The 15,748-nt window shown below is 35.1% G+C and overlaps 1 protein-coding gene across 1 annotated transcript in view; it reads left to right on the top strand.

Annotated features, from left to right (window-relative positions):
* SPAG16 (sperm associated antigen 16) overlaps positions 1–15,748 on the top strand; it is a 1,101,632-nt gene that overhangs the window by 543,963 nt on the left and 541,921 nt on the right. The window contains exon 11 of the mRNA XM_017534985.2: positions 7,978–8,121. Coding sequence (XP_017390474.2) covers positions 7,978–8,121 — 144 coding nt within the window. The remainder of the gene's footprint in view (positions 1–7,977; positions 8,122–15,748) is intronic.

Raw genomic sequence — 15,748 nt, 5'->3', positions numbered from 1 at the left:
TCACACTGATGCAAGAGGTGGACTCCCATAACCTTGGGCAGCTCCATCCCTGTGGCTTTGCAGGGTACAGCCCCCTCCCAGCTGTTTTCATGGGCATTGTCTGCAGCTTTTCCAGGTGCACAGTGCCAGCTGTCATTAGACCTATTCTGTAGTCTGAAGAACAGTGGCCTTCTCAAAGCTCCACTAGGCAGTGCCCCAGTGGGGAATCTTTCTGGGGGCTCAAAACCCACATTTCCCTTCCACACTGCCCTAGCAGAGGTTCTCCATGAGGAATATGCCCCTGTAGCAAACTCTGCTTGGACATCCAGGCATACCTATGTATCTTCTGAAATCTAGGCAGAGGTTCCCATACCTCAGTTCTTAACTCTGCTCCCCCCACAGGCTCAACACATGTAAGCTGCCGAGGTTTTGGGCTTGCACCCTCTGAAGCAAAGGCCTGAGCTGTATGTTGGCCTCTGCTAGTCATGGCCAGGATGCAGGGCAGAGTATGAAGGCTGCGCAAAGCAGCAAGGCCTTGGGCCTGGCCCATGAAATCGTTTTTTCCTCTTAGGCCCCTGGGTCTGTGATGGGAGGAGCTGCTATGAAGACCTCTAACATGGCCTGGAGACATTTTCCCCATCATCTTGGTGATTAACATTTGGCTCCTCATTACTTATGCAAAGTTCTGCAGCCAACTTGAATTTCTCCTCAGAAAAAATCAGTTTTTCTTTTCTATCTCATCATCAGGCTGCAAATTTTCTGAGCTTTTTATGCTCTGCTTCCATTTTAAACATAAGTTCCAATTTCGAATTATATCTCTGTGCGTGCCTAAAACTGACTGAATGCTTTAAAGAGCACCCAAGTCACAACTTGAATGCTTGGGGCTTAGAAATTTCTTCTGCCAGATACTCTAAATCATCTCCCAAATTCAAAGTTCCACAGATCTCTAGGGCAGGGATAAAATTCTGTCAGTGTCTTTGCTAAAGTATAGCAAGAGTCACATTTATTCCAGATCCCAACAAGTTCCTCATCTCAATCTGAGACCACCTAAGCCTGGACTTAATTGTTCATACCAAAACAGCATTTTAGTCAAAACCATTCGACACGTCTCTAGGAAGTTCCAAACATTCCCACAGCTTCCTGTCTTCTTCTTAGTCCTCCAAACTGTTCGAATCTTTGCCTGTTACCCAGTTTCAAAGTTGCTTTCACTTTTCAGGTGTCTTTACAGCGGCATCCCACTCTTTGTATACCAATTTACTGTATTAGTTCATTCTTAGGCTGCTGTAAAGACATATCCGAGACTGTGTAATTTATAAAGGAAAAAGGTCTAGTTGATTCACAGTTCCACATGTCTGGGGAGGCCTCAAGAAACTTAAAATTATGGTAGAAGGCACCTCTTCACAGGCAGCAGGAGAGAGAATGAGAGCAGAGAGAAGAGGGGAAGTCCCTTATAAAACCGTCAGGTCTCATGAGAACTTAATCATAACTCACTATCAGAACAGCATGGGGGAAACCACCCCCGTGATTCAATTTTCCCCACCTACTTCCACCTTTGACATGTAGGGATTATTAAAATTTAAGGTGACATTTGGGTGGGGACACAGAGCCAAACCACATCATGAGGGTTGGTGGCAACCCTGCATGAAGCAAGTTTATTAGCACCATTTTTTTTTCCCAGCAGTGTGGGCTCACTTCTTATATCTGTGTCATGTTTAGATTATTCTTTCATTATTTCAAACTTTTTCATTATTATTATATCTGTTATGGTCATGTATTATTGGTGATCTCTGATGTTACTCTTTTAATTTTGGGGGGATGCCAAGAACCACACCCATATAAGACTGCAAACTTAATCACTAAATGTTGTGTATGTTCTGACTCTCCCACCAGTTTGCCATTTCCCTGTCTGTCTTCGCCTCCTCAGGCCTCCCTATTGCCTGAGACACAACAGTATTGAAATGAGGCCACTTAGTAACCCTACAGTGGTCTCTGCATGTTCAAGTGAAGGAAGAGTTGCATGGCTCTCACTTTAAATTAAATGCTAGAAGTGATTAAGTGTAGTAAGGAAGGTATGTTAAAAGCTGAGATAGGCTGAAACCTGGGCCTCCTAAGATAAACAGCCAGCCAAGTTGTGCATGCAACATAAAAGTTCTTAGAGGAGATAAAAAGGTCTACTCTTCTGAACGTACGAATGATAAGAAAGCATAACAGCCTCATGGCTGACATAAGAAAGCTGTGGTGGTCTATATGAAAGATGGAACCAGCCACAACATTTCCTTAAGACAAACCAAATTTAGAGCAAGGCTCTAACTCTCTTCAATTCCACAAAGTCGGGTAAGTGCGAAAGCTGCAAAAGAAAAGTTTGAAGCTAGCAGGGTTTGGTTCATGAGGTTTAAGGAAACAAGCCATCTCCATAACATAAAAGTGTCAGGTGAAGCAGCAAGTGCTGAAGTAGAAGCCATATAAAGTTATCCAGAAGATCTAGCTAAGATAATTAATGAAGGTGGCTAAACTAAAACAATCTTCACCATAGGGAGCAGTGGCTCACACCTGTAATCCCAGCACTTTAGGAGGCTGAGGCAGGTGGGTCGCCTGAGGTCAGGAAGTTGAGACCAGCCTGACCAACATGGTGAAACCCTGTCTCAACCAAAAATACAAAAATTAGCTGGGCATGGTGGTGGGCCCCTGTAATCCCAGCTACTCAGGAGGCCGAAGCCAGAAAATCACTTGAACACAGGAGGCAGAGGTTGCAGTGAGCTGAGATCACTCCACTGCACTCCATCCTGGGTGGCAGAGCGAGACTCTGTCTCAAATAAAAAAAAAAAAATGTAGCATAGATTAAATAGCCCTTTATTGGAAGAATACATTATTTAAAACTTTTACAGCTAGAGGGGTGAAGTCAGTGCTTGGCTTCCACACTCCACATGACAGGTTTACTCTCTTGTTAGGGGCTTTGAAGCCAATGCTCATTGACCATTTTCAAAATCCTGGGATCTTAAAAATTTTGCTAAATCTATTCTGTCTGTGATCTACAAATGTAACAACAAAGCCTAGATGACAGCCGTCTGTTTACAGCATGATTTAATGAATTCTTTAAGCTCACATTTGAGACCTACTGTTTAGAAAAAAAAAAGAGATTCTTTACAAAATACATTTCTCATCGACAATTCATGTAGTCATCCAAGGACTGTCCTGAAGATGTACAAGGAGACAAATGTTTTCATGCCTGCTAACACAACATCAATTCTGCATCCCATGGGTCAGTTTCAACTTCCAATTCTTATTTTTTAAAAAGTACATTTTGTAAGTCTATACCTGCCATAGATAGTGATTCCTCTGTTAGATCTAGGCAAAGTAAACTGAAAACCTTCGGGGAAGAGACTTTCATGATTCACAGGAAGAGATCAAAATATAAACATTAACAGAAGTTCAACATAAGTCGATGTCAACCCTCATGGATAACCTTGAGAGGTTCAGAACTTTAGTGGAGGAAGTCACATCAGATGTGATAGAAGGAGCAAGAGAACTAGAATTAGAAGTACAACCTGAAAACACGATTCAATTGCTGCAATTTTATGATAAAACTTGAATGGACTAAGAGTTGCTTCTTATTGATGAGCAAAGAAAGTAGTTTTTTGGGATGGAATCTACTCCTGGTGAAGATGCTGAGAACATTGTTGAACTAACAATGAAGGAGTTGAAATATTTCATAAACATATTTGATGAAGATATTTGTGAGGGTTGACTCCAATTTTGAAAGAAGTTTCAGTGTGGGTAAAATACTATCAAACGGCATCACATGCTACAGAGAAATCTTTTTGAAAAAAATAGTACATTGATGTGGCAAACTTGATTGTTGTCTTATTTTCAATTGCCACAACCATTTGGCCTTCAGGAACCACAACTGTGATTGGTCAGCAGCCATCAACATCAAGGCAAGACCCTACGCCAGCAAAAAGATTATGACTGGATGAATGCTAAGATCATCATTAGCATTTCTTAGCAATAAAGTATATTTTCATTGTCATTTTAGAAATAATGCTCTTATATACTTAATATGCTATAGTATAGGATAAACATAACTTTTATGTGTACTGGGAAACCAAGAAGTTTGCATGAGTTGCTTTATTGTGAAATTTACTTTATTGAGATTGTCTAAAACCAAGCCTGGAGTATTTCCAAGATATGACAGCATTATAGCCATGGAATGAGTTAATGTATGCAATTTTGGGAAGAGGAACTGACTTCTCTAAAGTATTGGTTGTTACTCCTATTCTTCGGCTTCTTCAAAAAATTGATTCAGAGATGAACAGAATGGTCAAAGTTGAAGCCTAAGTATAACTGGGTAAATTTTTAATGAATTAAAACCCTATGGAATCAATGATTATTAAATAGTGTTCTACATTTACTTTTAGAGGTCTCTATGAAAATAAAAATAAAAAAAGAAGTCAGTGCCCTCTGACAACTTGATGTATAATACCAGGCTTGTACTATTAGCATAAGAAAACATATTAAAGATCTTGTTAAGTGCAACATGTAGTAAATCTGCACAAAATCGTGTATAGATTGTCGGAGAGGCTCTCCTCCCTTGGTTTCTCTGGCAGTACCAGAGCATATTAACTGTAAAGAGAAGGGTCGTCGTCTTCTTTTTTTTTCTTTTTTCCAGACAGAGTCTCACTCCCTACAACCTATACCTCCCAGGTTCAAGCAGTTCTCCTGCCTCAGCCTCCCAAGTACCTGGGATTGCAGGTGCCTACCACCACGCCCAGCTAATGTTTGTATTTTTAGTAGAGAAGGGGTTTCACCATGTTGGGCAGGCTGGTCTCGAACTCCTGACCTCATGATCCACCTGCCTCGACCTCCCAAAATGCTGGGATTCCAGGCGGGAGCCACCGCTCCTGGCTGAGAGCAGGGTCTTCTAACCCCTCTAAGACTATTGTGTCTGGTGGTACCCAGCCCTGATATAATACACTGACAATTCCTAAATGGGTTCTTTACTCCAGGGTTTAATAATGACTAAATGACTTAAGCATTTACTGGGAATGGTAGTAGTTACAACCAAACTCTGCAACAGGAATTATTGATGTTTATAGTACACATATAAATAATAAATGATTGAAGATCCATACTAAGTATGATTAGCTAAAATCGTGAACCTCAAAGCCAAGCCATCCTGGATTCAGAACTGGCTTACATTCACTACCAAATGTAAGCTTGGGCAATTTACATAGCATCTCTACTAACCCTGTTTACTATGGCATAAAATAACAATACTGATAGTACCAACATCAGTCACTAAGTTATGTATTTAATGAATGTTTATTGAATAGCTACTATGTGTCAGCTACTATTGGGGTTGAGTATACAGCAAACAATACAGACATAAATCCCTGCTCTTTGGAGCTTTCATTTCACTTGTGAGAACTAAGCATTTAATACCAGGTATGGGGCACATTAAATTTTCAAACAGTGTTAAATATCATTACCGTTAGTTAATGACGATGATGATGATGATAGATACGTGGCATTATGGAGTTGAGAATAACACAACTTCTGTATGTGGGAAAGTATTTCTGGTCCATGGCCCTTTAACTGTGCTTCCCTCCCACGGGAGTGATTTGAACTGAGATCTGGAATACTTCACTGGGGGTCTTTATCACTATGTCCCAGTATTTGCTGATGCACTTAGTCCATGAGTAATTCAAAATCATGTATTTGTTAATGTGTTATTATGAAAGCACTAAATTCCTTTCTAGATGTACTGAAAATATTTCTGTTCAGCTAAAGAGCATTTTATGCCTGGCTGAAATGTGTGTAGAATTATCCACAAAAGTCATTTACAGACATATATATATATATATATATATATATATATATATGTCTGTAAATGACTTTATATATATATGTGTATATATATATATATATATATAAAGTCTGTAAATGACTTTATATATATGTATATATATAAAATCTATATGACTGTATCTGTAAATGACATATGTATATATACACACGTGTGTGTATGTATGTATCTATGCCAATGTTAGGAAAGGAATACATGAGCAGAGAAATCAGAGTGTGATTAGGAGAATCAATCCATGTGGAATGGGAGTAAAAGTTGTTTAAGGTATCACAGAGGAGGCCACATAGTGGAGGGGATGAGAAGTGTTAGAAAAAAGTACTTACAAAACTGATTAGCCATCAGTGGGTTTGTATTTATATTTTTCCTTAACTTCTACAAATAGCTCCTCTCACAAAAGTCATTTTGGAAACTTATCTTTCAAAGTTAGTAAAAACATCAATGATTTTAGTTATCTTCACTTAAAGAGGGTAATTTATCATCTGGTCAAGTGTGCGTGTGTCTGCCAGGAAAGCTGTGAGCCAACATACATCATACTCAGTAGCTTCAAGGATTCGGTTTGCCTTCTTGAGTGCATTTGAATACAGAATTCATTTTAATCTGACATTTTTTACCTCTCATCATATTTTTCTTCTAATTAAGTTCTATAAATGTATCTTCTATCCGGTTGGAGCTGTAATAAATTCTTTACTTGAATTGGCCTTCTGAAAGTCACAAACCAACATTATGATGAATTGCAAAATGAATAATTTCCTTTCCACTGTGTTTATTTTGAGCAGCAAAATGCTGGAGAAAAATGAAACAATGTTTCACTAGAAAGAAGGCCGTGCCTATAGTGGCTACATGGCTTTGACCTGAATGCTGCTAATGCTGAAGCCAGTAGATTCCCAAAATCATGTAGGTCTAAGTTGAAAAATAATTTTTCAGTTATAATTTTTGAGTTTAATGGCCTTAATGTAAGGTATAAATAATGAGAAATGTTTTGCTCTCCTATAAGCCTGGAGTTAGCCATGTTGGTATGGACTAGAGCCATGATTTCTTTGGGAAATGTATTTCTTAAAATCCATATTGCAGAAGAAAAGAACAAGGCCATTTATAGAATAGACTAAGGGAAAAATGAACATGTGATTACTATTTTTTAAATCATCATATGTCTTACCGCTCCACATAGGCAAGTAAGTGTATTATGTCTTTGAGTTTAGATGGCCAGATTGAGAAACTGAACAATTTGTCACTAATATTTAGGTTGGAATTTTAATAGGTGCTTAACATTGGACACATCTGTTCCTATTACATTGTAAGGCATAGATGAAACTTTATGTAAATAAGATTAAAGCATTACCGTAGATAAAATATCAAGCATTAACCTTGTAGACTTGATTTTAAAATAGTTTAGCTCCAGTATTAAAATAGCCACAGTGATCAGAGTCTGGTTCAAATAATAGTGCTTAATGTGTTAATCATTAATCTTACATACTTCTTTCTCATTTCACCTCTATTCCTTTATAGAATGGGAATTGCCTTATCCATCTTGAATTCATTACTGTAATTTGTGTACTGTGAGTTGACTGAAGCCAATTTAAGTGGTATATTAGGATAGAATTTTAGTTCCTTCACTTTGTGTAGATAGTGGGCCATGAAGTTAATGTTTCATTTATAGTATTTATTACAGAACTATGATAATGTGGTTATGATTCATAACCTTTTCCTGCATAATGGCTGATTTAAGACATACTGTAGTTTGAAAGAAATGTTGAGGTTCTATAACAACCATGACCACTGGTCCAAATATCCCAACATAAAAATACCATAGGCATAAGTTTTCTTCCCTGAAAGAAAAACCAGAATTACTCTTTTCAAACCAGAATTAGACATGCACAGTCACCTAAACCAACCACTTTATCTTGCAAATGAGGAATCTGAGATCCAGTGAAGCTGATTAGATTGATGGAGATCAGAAAACTGTTAGTGTTAGAGCTTTAGCCAAGATGTAGAACGTGCTTCCTCTTATTTTTGGGCCAGTAATCAGAACTATCCTGCCTTGCTAAAATTGGATAATCACTGCCATTTCATTCATTCACATTCTGAAAACATTTGCTATTATCTCCCCATAACTCTTCTTCTTTTTCCTTGTGCAGTGTCTCCGTGCACCCCCACAAAGACATCCTAGTCTCCTGTGGTGAAGACAGACTCTGGAAGGTGTTGGACATTCCAAAAGCCAACGTGCTTCTCACAGGAGTTGGCCACACTGACTGGCTTTCAGACTGCTGCTTCCATCCCAGGTCAGTGCACAGGAGCCCTAGAAATAGCCTAATCTCTCCAGCAAATTGCTTGTTTTCTCTCTTTCCTCACTCTGCCATCTTTGATGATGTTTTTCTTTCTGCAACAACACACCCTCCACTGAATTTTGAAGTGTATAGATAAATGCCCCTTGAGTTTTCATTATATTGACTTGATTGTTTTTGATATTTGGTACATGTAAAACTTAATCCACATGCTTATGCTTTTAACCAGAGTAATAAGCTTCTCAGTAAAAGCAGTATTAGCATTCCCTGTGCTCACAAACCCTGACAAGGCACAGAGATTTCTAGTCAATAATGTATGCCAGAATTTACCTTAGTTAATCTTTGAAGTTTTCCTTTTAGAACTAAGTTATGTGCCAAAAAGGATCAGAGAACAATGATCAATTTTTTAAAAAATTCAGTGACATTCAAGATATTAAAAAGAACAAAGCAATTCTAAAAACACTGGGGCCAGTAATTTTTGAAATTCACTGAATTTTTGTACCTAAAAGATCAAGGGCACAGAAGAGAGGACATTCTGAAAGACACACACAGATACATTGCCATGGCAGATGGAATGCTCTGTCCACAGTTCCCTGTGGCCCATTCCCGCCACCAATCCTGTTTTTTGCTCATCATTCTTCTTGGATCTGCCTCTTTCTAAAACTCTCTGGTCTGATTACTTTTGGTAATCCATAGTTCTTGGTGCTTTTATAAACCATTCTGCTTGGAAATTTTGTTCTTGGGAAGATTTCTTATTGATTTGTTTTCATATTTTCACTAAACTCCTTTTTAAAACCATTTTTCTTTTATCTTTGCTATGAATGCCTATAAAATTAGATAGAAAATTTTTGTTTAAATTTAGAAATTTGTAAGTTAATGATGAGTAAACTAAGTTTGTTTTAAATTTTAACTTTTCAAAAATCTTTCCAAAGTATAATTTATCTTCAGTACTAGATGTTTGACCCTAATTTGTGAATATGCAGTGTATTCCATATCCAGTATATAAATTAAACAGAGCCTTGCCACCCTCTCACCTCTTAGGAACATAAAACCCATCTTGCAAGTAGAGACAACACAATTAGAACTATAGCCTATCGCTTATGTAGCTACTGGGCATAGTAATCAGATTTTGATAATGCCCTGTTACCATGACAGCCAGTGACTCAGAGATTTTCTCATTAGTGTTTGACCAGCAATGGTCCTTTTAATAGATCTTGCTGTTTTCTCATTCAATTACTGAAATTAATATGAGATGAGATATATCATTATTAACTCATAAGATGAATTTACATTTAGCACTTTCTTATGGCAGAATTATAGTAAAATGCTGCTATACTGTTTGCTTTTTTCCAGTGCATGAGACAAATGTAAGAAGAGAAAATAAATATAACCATAAGTGTTTTTAAATGAGAGATATTTAATAGCAAGTGTTCTTTTTGTAGAATTAATAAGAAAAATGATTATTAGAAACAGAAGAAAGGCTATATTTTGGTTTCTTTGGGGTGAGATACATTCTGAAAGAGTTTATATCATAGACCACAAATATTTTATAATCCTTAATGCATGCAAATCATACTGATTAAAATATAAATATGAAAAAATATACCTGCACATATAGATAGTGTTGATGTATTAAAAGTTGTTGAAATTTGTGTTTCCTGGAATTTAAATTTGTAATACTTGATTTTTGCCTTGGCTTATATAATTTGGTCAGTAAGAAAAAATAGTTCATTGTTTAAGATAATATATTTCCTCTCTCATGATATACTTCATCTATAATTTAATATCAAACCTAATGTAAGTTTGATTTAAATATGATACTTTAATCAGTAGTTGAATCTTTAATGAATACAATTGTAGTCTTCAGAGTCCACCTCTGGGCTGTGGTTGATCTTGCTTTCTCAGAAGAGGCCTAGGGTGGACACAGTATATACTAACATTTACTTTCCTCCAGTGCTCTTCATACAAGAAATGTAAACTTTTTATTTTTTTCTTTTCTTTGCTTTTAACATTTCCTTTATTTTTCATTTTATCTGCTTCTATTTGAATGTTTTCTCTAACTTCCAGCTGGATGCATTCCTGACTACAATGCCAGCTGATGCTGTCAGACACTGTCTTTTCTGCAGTGATGACATTTCCAGATTTTGTTTGAGGGGGCCAATTATTCCTGACATGATTGTGGTTCACCTTGACTGACCCGAATCAATCTTCTTTGCCCTATTTCTCTTGTCATAGCAGACATCTGAAGTGCCTAAATAATAAATACAACAGGCATAGAATACTCACATCAGGCAAAAGAAGATTGACAGGTTAAAAAAATAAACTGAGGGAATAACTAACTCTAGAGAATCCAGCTAATATGATGTCAAAATATATAAAACAAAAAATCTCATGAAACACGTGATAGTAAAAAAAATATAATCATCAGAATCAAAGACTTCAAGGTATCTCTCTCAACTTTTACTCTATCAAGTAAACAAAATTATAGTGGAATTAGAAGAATTAATATGATATTAAGTATAATTAACAGTATATATTTAACTCTGTACAAGGAGACAATATAAATTTTTTGAGATCATTTATGGTTTAATTTTCAAAAAGGCATAAATTATTTACCCAAAATCTAGCATAAATTCCTCATAGTATAAGTGATATAAACCATAATTTATGACCAAGATTCAATGATAAAAGGAAGTAATATGAAATTAATAACCAATAATGAGATGAGTCATAAATTATTAAGATACATATAAATGAATAGAGTCAAAGAGTAACTATAAACTTTCATTATATAGTTGGTAAAAAGTTACAACTACACTTACCAAATTTATGAGATGTATCCAAAGCTGTATTCATAGTAAAATTCATAGCTTTAAATTTTTTATTATTAAATAAGAAAAAAAGAAAATAAATGAAGTATGAATTCAAAATTTTTAAAAAATCAAATATAAAAAGCAAAAGAATAAATCAAAGAAAATTAGAAATAAATTAGACTAGAAAGAGGAGGCATATTTATGTATGTATGTTATATATCTGAAAACTTCTGAACTTATATATAAATACGTATATATAAATTATATATGTATATACATATAAATAATATACATCTGTACATGCACATATATATGTAAATTCAGAAGTTTTCTGTCCTCAAGAGGAAAAATAATGAAGGAGCTACAATACATTAGATATCCTGGAAAACTACTGAAAATATATTAAGTGAGGAAACAGTAACATAACCCTTAGCAACTTAGGAGTTAGTAACATATATACAGAACTAGAATATATATAAACTTAAATTTTTTATGAAATAATCTGTATGAAAGTAAACATTATTGATACTAAATTAATATGGAAGAAAAACCTGGACTATATTGAAAACAGTGAAGAAACTGAGTTTTAAAGTTTTACCTTGCATGCCCATCTTTAGCAGTTTTATCAATGACTTTTTAGAAACTTACCAAAAAAAGAAAGAAAGAAAAAAGAGTTATAATAAAACAAGTAATTTTTAGGTTCATTACCTATCACAAGAACAGAAAAAATAACAAGGAAATTCACTAACTGGTTTTAAAAATAAAGCAAAAATGTAATTTTTAACCTAACAGATGTAGTACTCACACGGTAACCAGAGACCCACTTCCCAATTATGAATGCAAAAATTTAAAAAATAATGTTGACAATGAAACTCAGTTGTATGTTTAAAAAGAGCAATATACCATGACCAAGTAAGATTTGTACTTGGAAATCATGATATACATAAATGATCCAACTATGGGGACATCATATAATCAATTATGCTAATAGATATGGAAAGTTACTTTAAAAAGTGGCATAAATCTAGCAACTATCCCTGTTAATACACATATGTTTGCATACGTTAATAGATTCCATGTGTTGGAATTGATTAGGGGAATGGATTTTGAAACAGCTCAAAGCTATTAATAAGATCTGCAGGTGAATGTCAAACCTAGATGCCATGAAGTTTAATGAGTAAGAAGAGGAATGGTGCTTACAGGAAATAGCTCAAAGAGGGGAACATAAAACCAAATAGGTAAAAATGTAGATAATGCCCACAATCAAAACAGAAGCAAGAGTCCAAGCTAACATTTGTCCATGGAAGCTTCATTACTTCTCCAGTTGGTGTTTACTCTCTTTAAATGTTGTCTACATATTTTCTTTTTTATCCTTTATAATAATGATTTCTTTTTGTTGCAACACTAACACCATCTAACATATTTATAACTGAAGTAATTTATAGATTCAATGCTATCCCCATCAAGCTACCAATGACCTTCTGCACAGAACTGGAAAAAAGCACTTCAAACTTCATATGGAACTAAAAGAGAACCCACATAGCCAAGACAATCCTAAGCAAAAAGAACAAAACTGGAGGCATCACGCTGCCTGACTTCAAACTATACTACAAGGCCACAGGAAGCAAAACAGAATTGTACACGTAGACACGGAGGGGAACATCATACATTGCAGTCAGTTGTGGGGGATAGGGGAAGGACAGAAAAAGGTGAGGAGCGTGGGGAGGGATAATGAGGGAAGAAATACCAGATGTAGGTGATGGGGGGATGAAGGCAGCAAACCACCTTGCCAAGTATGTACCTATCCAACAGTCTTGCATGATCTGCATATGTACCCTAGAACCTAAAGTACAATTAAAAAAAGAAATGTATGTGGAAATCTTTTAACTATGAGTTTTATATAAATATAATGCAGACTCTGTACAAACAGAAGGCATTAAAAAACTCGTATTGCAAGTCTTCAAAATATGACATTACTTCAAAATAATACTATACACATAACTCATTATTTCCCTCTATTATTTACAGTGGAATTGGTCCTGTTTGTATCTGAGTTTTTAATTTCCTCAGTAGGACTTGTCTGTCCAGTTTTTTTTTAGGAAGCACTTGGATAACATTCATCACTGTGTAACCCATCATTATTACATATTTACCACTAGATGGAGGTTATACATTGGTAAGGTAAAGCACCCATTGCATTTAGTTGGTGGACTGATGGAAGTGTTGGTAGCTGTTGAAAGCGATTCATCAATCATTGAAAATGATAAATGAATGGAGCAATGCAGGGAATGCACATTAGTGCTATCTTTGCACTACTGAAAGAAAATGTACGTTGCCGAAAAGTAGGAACATAAACGTACCCCAGTGCAAGGGTAGAGGCCATGCAGGTGGCCCATTTTAGAATGCCAGCCTCACCATTGCTAGTCTTTTCAGTTTTATGATACATGAAATAGAATAATGATACCTACTTTGTCGTTTGATTGTGAAGGCTAATGTGACGATATCTGAAAAACACAAATACTATTGTTAGGCACAATATGCTCAATTAATGTTAGCTATCATCATTTTTTCATTGATAGAAATTTTGAGAACTTAAAAAGATAGCTCAAAAATTGTTATAAAACTGGCAGCCACACAATAGGCTATGAAGGACAAAGGCAAGTGTGTTTTCTGGATTATATCAAACTCTGCTGGAAAAATGATATACAACCATCAAAATTAGTTGGTAAAATCATGACTCAAACTCATACCCAGTAAATGATAAAGATAGTTATAAAATGAAAACCAAATACAGGTACTTCAAAACACTATGTTATCTAGCTCTTCTCAGCCCATAAAACATAAATGTTTCTTTAAAAATTGTGCCAAACTCATCCTATTTTTTAATAAAAATGAGAAAGAATTCTGCATGTTTCCTATTTTTTTTTTTAGATTTTAGATTATGTCTTTAGAAGGAAAAAATGGCCAGAAACCCTAACAGAATTCCATTTTAAAATCGTCTTTTTGATTTGTTTTTTGCACAATGTAAAAAATATAGTAGTTTAACTTCCTTATCTACAGACATGTTCCATTATTGTAGGCTTATTTAGACCAGCTTTGGGCAAACAAAACACAATATTCGGGTTAATAATGTAATATTAGTAAAACTCATGCTACACTACTTAATAAGATATTAGTTGGTATTTACCTATACCAGAGGACTGCTTCATAACAGTAATATAATTTTGAATGTAAATACAATGTCCAGTTCCCCAGTGTTTGGAGTTGCATTTTCTTCTGTATGACCACAGCTTATTATGTGAAACAGCATGTAACTCCCCACATATCTCTATAAATGAAAGCAGTGGGATTAGTGGTTTAAACAATTTCACAGTGCCACATTTTATCCTGAATTCCCTGCCTGAGGCAGAAATAGAGCTGACATCATCCTGTTAAACAGAACTTCTACCCTTAGGAGCTGATTTATGAGTTGTGCATAAATGGACCTCTCCAAAATACTTTGTACTCTTTCTTCACTGTACAAGCTACCTATTCACATATTTAGGTACTGCCTAAACTATAGTATGAAAACCCCTTGACAAGTATATTATTTAGATTTAAATATATATATATATATATATATATATCTGTATATCATATATATATGTGTGTGTACATATATATATATCTCTGTATATCATATATATGTATGTGTGTGTGTGTGTGTGTATATATATACACATATATATATATAATGCCTATAATCCCAGCACTTTGGGTGGCCAAGGCAGGTGGATCACCTGAGGTTAGCAGTTTGAAACTAGCTTCGCCAACATGATGAAACCCCATCTCTACTAAAAATACCAAAAATTAGCTGGGTGTACTGGAGGGTGCCTGCAATCCCAGCTACTCATGAAGCTGAGATAGGAAAATCACTTGAACCCAGGAGGCAGAGGTTGCAGTGAGCTGAGATAGCACCAGCACTCCAACCTGGGAAACAAGAGCAAAACTCTATTTAAAAAAAGAAAAAAAAAAGTGTGTGTGTGTGTGTGTGTGTGTATGTGTGTGTGTATATATATACAGTATATATATAATATATATATACTGTATATATATAATATATATTATATATATATTAATATATATGAAATACATAGAAAATAAATGTATGTAAAGGTATATATAAAATATGTATACGCACATGGATAACTTTTTGTTTGGTATAAGCTAAAAGTTAAGAGTACAAATTTTAAATTATTTTAATAATACAGATATTGATATATTATTTCTCTAAAGATTATGATGTCTTCTTTTTTCCTGACCTGCCGAAGTACATAGTAGATGTTTTTGTAATCTGGAAACCTTAATAGATTTTTTATTAAGGTAATTTTGATCTATGTCTGTTAAGTAATAATATTCAACTTTATATTATTTGCAGAGGTGTATATTATGCTTCTGTTCTTAATATAGTTATCACCTTTATGTGAAGTGGCTAATCATTAAAAATAACAGCATGCTTCTTTAAGTAGTTTTTTTTTTTTTTTTAACCTGTCAAATTCTAAAAGTAATACAGGATCTTCAAAAAGTGTTAAAAAGAAATATTTTTCAAGGTCCACAACTCAATGAAAACCACATTTTCTTTGTAAAACCAACCTTGCAAGTATTAATTTTAGCTTTATACACATTTACAAATGCCCTCATAATAATGTCCATGCATATAGTAGTAACCTGCTTAATGAATCAGCTAATGTTGAGGAAGGAAATTTGGAAAGGAGAGGATCTTTAGATAGATCTGCACTGGGGAAGGGCTATCTTGAAGGTTGACAGTAGTT

This window comes from Cebus imitator, unplaced genomic scaffold, assembly GCF_001604975.1.
Source record: "Cebus imitator isolate Cc_AM_T3 unplaced genomic scaffold, Cebus_imitator-1.0 Scaffold89, whole genome shotgun sequence".
Taxonomy (NCBI): Eukaryota; Metazoa; Chordata; class Mammalia; order Primates; family Cebidae; genus Cebus; species Cebus imitator.
This window is presented reverse-complemented; position numbering and strand designations above follow the sequence as displayed.